The sequence below is a fragment of the Orbicella faveolata genome, unplaced genomic scaffold, assembly GCF_042242905.1.
Source record: "Orbicella faveolata isolate gen_17 unplaced genomic scaffold, um_ofav_v1 contig_4, whole genome shotgun sequence".
Taxonomy (NCBI): Eukaryota; Metazoa; Cnidaria; class Anthozoa; order Scleractinia; family Merulinidae; genus Orbicella; species Orbicella faveolata.
In genome coordinates, this window is record NW_028301569.1 from 11,533,665 (window position 1) to 11,543,891 (window position 10,227).

Sequence of the window (10,227 nt, forward strand, 5' to 3'; positions counted from 1 at the left end):
ATGGCTTTCGGAGAAAATTTCTTGCGGGACACGGCGGGTAGTCCCGAGCGGGCTAGATAGCCCCACTTGCCCGCTCGCGTAGCCAATCACTGCGCAGGATTTGATTTATCTTGCCCGCTCGTGGAGCTGGCCATATAATAATACAGCTTATAGGAGATATTCTTGTTCCCTAGGGAAATTAATCCAAAATATATGTTTTGTTTGCTTGAAACAAATGATCATATTACCTTGTACTACAAAATCCTTGAGAGGCTCTTATGGGTTAACACGTGTTTTAAAATGATTTTTATTCAAAATGAGATGGAATTGGGCTCATGTCTGGCTTTCTTTTCCTAGTTTTATGTTAATAAATCTAGATACCGATTATGGCTCCTGATCTAGAACAAAGGAAAACACAGTCAAGTTCGTTTGAAATCACTTCTCAAACTCATTAATTTATTCATAATGTTAAAACAAAGGAAATCATGACCGTGACGGTGTTTGGATATCTGATCTTAATTAGCATAGATTTTTACGATTTTATTTCTCCGTTTTCTCCTTCGTTTTGGTTTCAATTGAGAAGATATATCAAACAATGAAGACCGTGTTTGACCACATTTCCAAACACCTCGAAATTCATCAAAAATACTCCGCTACGCGTCGTATTTTCAACTCTCCTCTCGGTGTTTGGAAATGTGGTCAAACACGGTCTTTCGTGTTTGATATATTACGTAACCTATAAGATTCATTTTTAACTCCATCTTATATTGGTTCCCACGTAGGTTAGGGACAGACCAAACGTATGCAGTTCAAAGCAAAGACATACTTCCTCTTACAATATTAACAATATTAATTGCCGTAGCAAGCGCAGACTTACTGAAAATAAAATTTTCTACTCTCATATTTTAATGATTTGACAAAATGTTACCAAGTTGTCAAAAATACATATTTACAAGAAGTTCAAGATTTGAAAAGGTCGGAATGAAAAACTCTGTCCCAGCCTCCCTTAGACAATGTTCAGCGCCGATTCTTCCAAGGAAACAGTTCGCTATTCCCATGGAAAACGTTTGTTGTTTCACTTCGGCGTATTTGTCGAGCAACAGATTACGCCGCAGTACCTTATCATAAAGGTAATCGTTTGGCAAAGGTTTAATTTCTCTGTTTTATGAGAACGATGCGCTTGGCAGTTTAGCCTTCGATCAGGTGTTCTTTTTCGGGCGAACGTTCGCCCGATAATAAAGAACGTCTGATCGCATGTTAGTGACAGCGAATCAGGCTCAAGTATCTTTGCCAGCCGGCTCTTTCTTTTAAACGATTTCTTTATGCTTTCTGGTTTATTTTGACCCAACTGGGAGCAATTTTTAGCAAATTGCAAAAAAAAAAAAAAATGACAGCTTCATTACACCCGATTTCCTCCATAAACGTTTTTTATCATGACAAGAAGTATACTTTGTGCATTGTAAACCAAACGAGGCGTTTCTTGAAAACTTCATGGAATACACATTTGAATATAGCTTTTCTGTTGCAGTTATTTCGTTAAAGAAGAGACTGGAATTTGCATTTCCAGATGCAAGATTCTCACGCCATTAGCAGATTGCGTATAAAATTATCCGTCATATTTTCGACAATCAACTTATGGGTGTCCTGAGTAACTAAGCAACAAATTGCTCGTGCGGTCAGAGAAATGTTCATAAACATTTTGAAGCAAAGAAAAAAAAGGACGGACATTGTTTTTACGCGAGGGTCTCCTCTATGACTGAATTTATGGAGTATGCAAATATGACGGATTGCCACAAAATTACGCCAGAGGATTGCTAAGACATCTTGAAAAAAACCTTGTGAGGGATTTTCGTTTTTTGCAAACGATCTCCCGCAAGGGGCCTTTGACGTATAACTCGCATCAGTAAATTTTTGATAACTTAATTTGACAGAGCAAAGCAACCACTAAGAATAGAGCCCCAGCGAGTTGAAATTAATTTTTTTGTATGGCCAAAATCGATACCCGACAATTCGCTGGAAGCAACATCTGACAATTTTTTTTAGTAAGGACACCCGCGAAGGTCCAAGGTAACCTTAAGATCGGTGAACACACCACGACACATTGGCGATTACCTGTTCTAATAATTGGTATGCGATCATTTGTTCCATACATCTTGAAATAAGTGACTGTTTACATTTGGCGCTTTTCTGCAACATTTTGTTGGCTTTTAATTAAACCGTCGAATACATGTACAAACATCTACCCCAGGTATCTCTGTGAATGTTTCTTGTGAAAATTTTTGCGGTCTAAGAATCCTCAAGTATAGATTTGACAAACAGTTGGAATAGTCTAAAATAAAAATAAAAAATGAAAAAAAATTCTCGGTTTGCCGAGAAAATATTAGTGATTTGAACTGGAATATGCCAGCGTCTTGAAAATTCAAGATTTATTCGTAATTTTCCCAAATAAAACAAGTCATGCCCAGCTGTTTGTTTTATTTTTGTTTTAGACTAAAAGGCGGAATTATCAACTTAGAAAACCCCACGCACTGAAAAACTTGTACTTTTTATTCTTTTTCTTCGATCTATATTTTGCCTTCAAGATTTCAGAAGTAAGGTATAGAATTGAAAACTTCGTTATTTTTAGTTGCTATTTTATTCCAGGAAGAAACTAAAAAATGCAAATATTTATGAACATAGATTTTCTCGGTAATAGTCTTGAAATAGTAAGTCGAATTTTTACATAATATGCATATTTTGGAGTATGACGCCTTCCCGCATTTGAAGACAGGATTTTAATTTTACCATAATTACAATACTCTTTACAAAAGTGGATTTTCACCCCTTTTGAAATAAAAATTCGAAGGAATTATGATTACGAGAAAAAGATGGAAATTAGTTATATTCTGGTATTGAGAAATATTATTACAAACATATCAAGAATCGACAGTAATCCTACTCTATTTTGTCCCTTATCATGGTAATAGAATTATATCTCATCGGCTGTTTTTCAGTTTATCCGTAATAGCCATGCTAATCAGAAAAATTTACAGAAGAATATACATTTTTTTTTTCGTCAAACGAGATGAATTCACCTCGTCATCTTGCCTTTTTGCGTAATCGTTATTTTCGTCGTGAATATAAAGTGTTCAGAATTTTCCTGTCAATGCTCCTCGATGTCTGTCGATGAATTTCGCTTAGATACGTAATTATCTGTGAGCGTCCTCAAGTAGTCCACAATATCTTTAGGCTCTTCTTCTTCATCAATTTTCTTGAAACATTTCCGCAGAATTAGAAAAACCTCTTTACGAAGCTTTCGATTTAAAAAAACGTAAACGAGCGCGTCGAACAATGGACCAAGAAACAGCATGAACGACACAATTGTCTCTGTCAGTGTTGAAAAATATCCTTCACTGGTAAAGCTGGTTACAATGTTAAAAATCGCCAGTGGACCTCTAGAGATCATAAACGACCCAATGATCAACGTTAAGGTTAAGTTTGCTTTCAAACTTTGAAAGTTGTTGTTTGTTTGCGCTACGGAGGTGAACTCGCCGTTCTGTAAGACCTGGATTTGAATATTGCCCGGTCGGACCTGCAGCGCGCTTTTTCGAGCAGTTTGGAAACTTTTGAAGTACATTAAACACATCGTGAAGAATGTGAGGAGAAAGCTTTCCATGGCGACGAAATAATAATAAATGAAGTAGGAGCCTTTTAGATCCCAGCGGAATCGGCAGCCATTTTTCGCAGGAACGTAGTTATATTTAAGTCCTTCAAGTCCGAAGAGAGGAAACGCGGCCCAAAATAAAGAGTGTAACCAGTTGAATATAGACGCGAAAAGGACATGTCTTGCTGTGATATTTGCTGCATGACTCATCGGGTTTGCTAAGGAAAAGAATCTGTCCACTGAAATAACAGAAATGAAGGTAGCAGATGAAATTGAAAGAAAAATGGTTAAAAACCCCTGAAATTGACAAAATCCGTCGCTAAACTGCCACGACTGTTGCGAGAAAGTGACAATCGAGAATGGAATAACCAAGGCTGTCATGAAAAGCTGTGTCAATGTCAAACCAACGAGGAATAAATTGCTGACTGTTCGCATGGACGTTCTTGTTAGAATGAGGCACAGAACAGCGAAATTGCTCAAAGCCGCGACCGCATCGAGAATTGAGAACAAAGCCACGGCCACCATCTTCATATTTCGATATTCCAGCTGCTGGCGATGGCAAAAATTTTAAATCCTTTTTTTTTCTGCTTGAACACACGTTTCCTTGCTTATTTTCGTCGTCTTTGCGTCATCCGCCAACAACCTCATAAGGAGTGATGAATTTGATTGAGGAGGTCGTCAAACATTTGCTTGACTGTCAAGCTTGTGTTGAGTGTTCCAGTGTTGTGCTTTGTCTGAAAGAACACAGAGATATTTTTAGCTTCTAGATTCTCCTCTTACCCCTGGTTATATTTCTTTGCTCATTTAACGCAAAGCTGATAGTCGTTTGCGCATGCGTAGAAATTCTTCAACTGTAAGGCTTGTAATCATCATTATCATTGGTTTTACTAGTATTATCGTACATACTTTCCGCACAAAAAAAAATTGAATTACAAATTTATTTACCAAAAGTCTCAAAATTCAATTTCGTGCAATACTGTTGTGTTTGCATTCACGCCGTGTAGATATGCCAAAAAAGGCCATTTGTTTACTTTGAAACCGTTCAAAAACACTCAGCTGGCCTGTGGACGTCCAAGCGGAGTTTATGTAGAATATTAAAATAGAACTTCGCTTCGATTTCCGGACACGGAAAAAATTTTAGCCAGTGCAACGTAGTCGGTTTGATGCCAAGATAACGTTTTGTGCAGAAAAAAAAAATCGTCGGCGTCCTGTCTAATTTTCGTTGTATTTTACGAGGCTCTAGATTCTTCAACAATAACGCTACATTTTAAAACCGCAAGAAATTTTGGCGAAAATCTGAAGCGAAACCTAAAAAAAAAAAGGTTTATTATTACTGTTGTTTTCCAAGTTGGGTGTAATCACTAGCCTCTCCCTAATCATAAAAACTCGAGATTGTAAAATGAAACCCGCATGAGTTTACCGTAAGTAAACCGCGACCGAATGGGCTCGTGAAATTAGACATTTCCGCCCAACAAACCCTGTTAACAGTTTAAAATCAAACAAAATAATTTGCCTTATGACGCATTTTACCTACGTATCCGCTGATAAAGTAAATGGCGTGATATTTTCCTCTGTCCTCAGTGTACATTTTCTATTTATTACAAAACCAAACTTTTCTTTCATGACGACTGACTAGCATGTGTAGCTGCTAAAGATAATCTGGAACTTTTCTTGCCTTTCTCGACTGATTTCAATATTTGTAAGTACACCTTAAGCTCACGCTGTTTTTCCCAACAAAAGAAGGGGAGTATTATGTCTAAGTTATCTGATTACATTTCTATTTACTTTCAATGTAAAATATCAAAAAGTAACAGCAAAACCAGTACAATAAACCTACCTGAAATCGGCCTTCTTCAAGTGAAACCCAATACAATATAAGGCCGGTGTTGAGATAGGCGCGCCTTTTGTTACTCGCTGTACAGCACAGAATAATCTCCTGTTTTACTGACCCTTAATGTATTGTAACAAGTCAGGTGACTTTTTTGGTATCTCAGGATAAAAACACATTAGTTTTATGAGGTTTTTGACACCATCTGCCGATGACTCGTAAGCTTCATAATTGACAAGATGACCAGTTGTCAAATTACTTCTGTAAATTGGCGATTTCTTTTTTCTTTTTCGGTTTTTATTAACTTGAACAGTAAGATTCTTAGAAGAAGAATTTTTTAATTTTTTTTAATTCTTATTGTTAGTCCAAGAGACTTTTGGGCGAAATAGACTCTAAGAAAGAAAAAAATTAATATAAGCTTCAAAAACTAGTAATCTTCTGGCACTGAATGCGGCCTGTTAATTTTATAATGTCAGTCTTTGAGCCCATTTTTACTGCGTTTCCTTGTGATCTGTAACACGGACACTTCAGCAGCTGTCAGGTGGAAAATATTCCTATAAGCGAGCTATAAATAGCTCGTAAACTCGTTTCCTTTGGCAAATTCGCAAGCCAATGTCTAAACAAAAAGTATTAATCAACTTGGGTGGAGTAAAGTGACTTAAAATCTTAGTTTTATCATTGGTTGTCGGAGTTGTATTTTATCAAAAGATGCAATCAGTGCCACAAGAAGTCTATTTTTTTTACCTGAACGTTTGACAGGCCGTTTTTCTCTTTTGGCAGTAATTACATTTCTTAAGAAAAATTACTTTGTCATTTTAGGCGTAATTATGGTTCTGTGTTAAATAATTTCTTTTTTGAGGCAATTTTGGATCATTACGGGCAATTTACCAGTTCCAATGTAATTTACTGGGGAATACTTGCATTAAAAATGTCGTTTAGAACTTTTCCTTGGCCTTATGCCGCATAGATCAAGTAATTAAGCAGACTGTACCAAGGTGGGATATGTAGTTTGAAACCTTGTGTTTTTTGAAGCGGGTAAGGACACAATTTAACCGAAATGTTAGCGCGTTTATTCAAGGTAATTTTTACTAATAATAAGAAACAAATGCAAAAATGACACAAAACTGTAATTCACCTAGCGAAACTACGGTAGTGATAAAAACATATAACAAGGAAAGGTGCCAAAAGGGTCTCGCCCGCTAAGCCATGCATGTTTGGTTGGATGAAGTTCGGTGATTGGTTAAAACGACAACTTCTAATTTGGTAGGAAACAAGTCACGTGTTTTACAACCGTGCAGCCGATGTCGTCACAAAAAAGGGCCGAAAGTGTTTGACTAAGAACTACGTCCGCTAGCAATATCCGGATATATTTCTTTCGTCAACCCGAGCCTTCTCTTTGTTGTTCAACATAACAACAAGAAAAGAATTTTGGTCGTGGTCTGAAGATGAAAAGCTCACTTTTAAAGGAAGTATAACTTATACGAACACAGTTTACAGAAACAATATTTCTTCAAGAATGGGAAAATATGGTCTTAATGTTTCCTCCGTTCCTGTAATGAGATAATTTTGACTTGATATTTACACACGTCCGTAGCGTCCCTAGGTTGATGAGCTGTCATGATGTTGACAAAAACTGCCAAGACGACGGAAAATGGTGAAACGACAGCATTAGAAACACTTCATTGCGCTCATGACTATGCAACAAAGTTAAGCGTGCTCTGAATAACTGTAAGATTGTCCACGAACAACCATAGGCGTACGAACACCCTCGGACTTGGGCGGGGGCGGTGACCTTCTTGCCCGAAAAAATTACGCAATGTCCGAATGTGTGAGAGTAGACATCGGAATGCAAACGCACTCAAATTGCATAAAAAGACAAAAACGTTCACAATTCTCACATCTAATGAAACTGCTATAATTCCAAAGATAGGTATATTGAAAGCTTGCATACTCAATGACCTCAATTAACAGTCTCAATTTTTGTCCGATTTTTTGCCAATTTTTGCCCGAAAAATTACATAATTTCCGTAGCTGGGGTCTGAGCCCCCCTCCCCGCCCCCAGCTCGTACGGCTACGCGAACAACCACACAAGATATATACTTATCGTCTTGCAGCTGATCACGTTTTTTGTATTTACCCAAGATTTCTCAAATCAAGCATTGGCGATGTGATTTGTTGACTTAGTAGAAGGGCCGAACTTTCCAGTTAAAAACATTTCTTCCGGCCCTCCCACTTAGAAAATAACTGACTGTATTATATGACTGAGAAAATTACTTCATTGTGATTGGCTTAGAGCAGGCCAACTTATCGTCAATATTTAATTTGCAATGCAGTGCGAATTAACGCGCACGCGTTCGCAGTTTTCTCAGTCATATGATAAATGAGTAATCGTATGAAAGCTCGAGCAATTAAGGATTTACACTACTCGTGATATTTGAAAATTTTTTAAAATTGCTCTCGCCTGAAGGATCGTGCAATCTTGAGAGAATTTTCAAATATCATTCGTAGTGTAAATCCTTCATTGCACTCGCATTCATACGATTATCTATACTAATCTCCTTGCCAGTGTGCAATATCTTTTTTTATTATAACTTCAGCTGCGTGATCTTTACAAGCGTCACTTTGCTACCTTAATTGAAAACACTCAGTCTTTCACATATTAAGATTTTTAGCTTCTTATAACTTTTGATGAAACTCAATACGATTATCAGTTGAATAAGGCGCGACGGAAGTTTGGTAACCGAGTTTTAACGTTAAAATCGTGTTGTTGTCACGGGCAACTGTCTCCATTTCTAGTGGCAACTTGCTGGTCTTTGACGTCACAGTAAAGCGCGCGAAATTAAAGGCGACGGGCGCACGGCTGTTAATATTGTTACCATTGGAAACGAGGAAAGTTGCCCGTGGCAACACCGTAATTTTTTGTCCAAAATCTCGTCACCAAAGTACTCAACTGATAATCATGGTAACAGTGCCAAAGCACTGACTTGGTCCACAAAAAATATCTGTGTTGCACCACTGAAGATAATTTTTGGAAACCGTCATCATCGAAAATCAATAGAGAATAAGAAAGACAAGTGCCAAATTTCTGATTACATCCGTGACCCGCGACTCCACGCACGCCCTTACGCAGAAAACAGTTCTATGTGCTTGTATGATAGGTCCGGTTTTTACAGAATAACATTAGTTGGTCCGGAAAAAGCCCAAAAGCCTGTCAGCCTAGCCCTGGTGTCTCACTATATGTCTAACATCCGTATAACACCTGCTGACTGTTTTTTTTTTCAAATAGTCTCAAGGGAAACCAAGTTTGGATCGAGTCACGGTCGAAGGGTTTCTCAACTCCCTCATGCGTCGTACTTACACACTCTGTCTGTTTCGCGGCCGTTACCTGGGTCGCTGCGAAGCCGACCACATACATGGAAAAATGAGTAATGGGCTGTTTAGTACGTTGGTGGTTTCTTAACATTAAGATCTCGATAGGCACACCTTGGAAGCCACTCGATTGGCAGGCTTGGATTGTTCAAGAGGAAATAAAATGGGGCTGAAGGGAAGATAGTTCATGCAGACCTGCCAACTCTCCCGGTTTTCCCGGGAGTCTCCAAGTTTTTCATCAAATCTCCCGGTCTCCCGGTTAGAGCACCAAATCTCCCGGGAACTACCTACTGTGGCTCTTGTTAATTTTTTTTTTCATTAATTTTGTTATTTTCAAGACGTCGGGAACGTTCGGAAGGCCTTTGGGTGATTGTCGGAGAGTATTCAGACATTGTCGACAATTATATTCTTACAATGCAAAGATTTCTAGCCGTCTCCAGGTTTTTGTACTCTGGGAGTTGGTAGGTAGGTTCATGGATTAACCACAACCTGTCTAAACCGTCCTAAACCATAAAGGCACGTTGCCCAGTTCCTAGGCCTCGATATTTCGTCGCGGTCAATCGTGTAGGGTCACGTGGTCGGAGTGGCCTCTTGGCAAAACGAACGTACCACGTGACGCGGAACAGTGAATGCACATGCCAGATTACAAGACATAGGAAGTGCTCTAAAGGAATTAGGAGTTCAGAGTTCAATGTTCTTTCGAAGTGTCTTTACGTCCCAGTTGGCAAGTATAACTTTAGTTATGGTTGAGTATTTCTTAGTCGTCTTTATTCCAAATAGTTTAACCAACGGGCTACAGATATCTCTTGAGAAGGGACCATAGGAAAGGTCAGGAAAGTTCATTCAACATGTTTATCTTTTTTCTTACCACATTAAGCTTAATTTATCAGCAGAATTTCAAAAGAACCATTGCAATAAATACTTTTTGGAACTAGCTTGTTTGGTCCATATTGGGGAATATTGGTCTTGTATTTTTTCGCAAGTTTTTTTACCCCTGTCATAAATGGCTGCCAATTAAAAATTCTTTTGTATGCAATTAAATTAGCCCACTTAAATTTTTTTTTTCATTATCAAATCAAAAACAAGGTTAGTATGGCTAATTTTAGTTATTACTTACAGAAGAATTTATATTGGCAGCCATTTATGAAAAGAATCTATTTACCTCGTCTGCGGCTCAGTCCATAACTTGACCAATATTTCTCCAACACAGACCTCATGCAAGTTCGATGACATATATTTAATATTGCTGGTAGTAAAAGTTTTTTAAATATCAAAGAGTAAAAGAACTTGTTTCACCTTTAAATCCCAACCTTGTTCGGTCGCTTTCAATTGATAATTTTTTCTTTTGAAAAATTTGTTTAAAGCAACCTTCCAAAAATTACTATGATAAATAAAGGACATAAAAAGC

General features: G+C 37.8%; 1 protein-coding gene across 2 annotated transcripts; it reads right to left on the reverse strand.

Annotated features, from left to right (window-relative positions):
* Positions 1-2,505: 2,505 nt before the first annotated feature.
* On the reverse strand, positions 2,506-6,011 carry LOC110049727 (G protein-coupled receptor 161-like). Of its 2 annotated transcripts, none has more exons than XM_020755538.2 (2): positions 5,460-6,011; positions 2,506-4,356 (listed from the first exon to the last, which is right to left on the reverse strand). In XM_020755538.2, the coding sequence occupies exon 2, from the start codon at positions 4,151-4,153 to the stop codon at positions 3,122-3,124; it is 1,032 nt and encodes a 343-aa protein (XP_020611197.1). In that variant the 5' UTR covers positions 4,154-4,356; positions 5,460-6,011; the 3' UTR covers positions 2,506-3,121. The 2 variants fall into 2 exon arrangements, with proteins under 2 accessions (XP_020611197.1, XP_089132549.1); XM_089276423.1 differs by lacking the exon at positions 5,460-6,011 and adding an exon at positions 5,153-5,416.
* Between the last annotated feature and the right edge of the window lie 4,216 nt (positions 6,012-10,227).

Coding starts and splice junctions, on each gene's coding strand:
- LOC110049727 (XM_020755538.2), bottom strand. CDS start 4,153: ATGAAGATGGTGGCCGTGGCTTTGTTCTCAATTCTCGATGCGGTCGCG.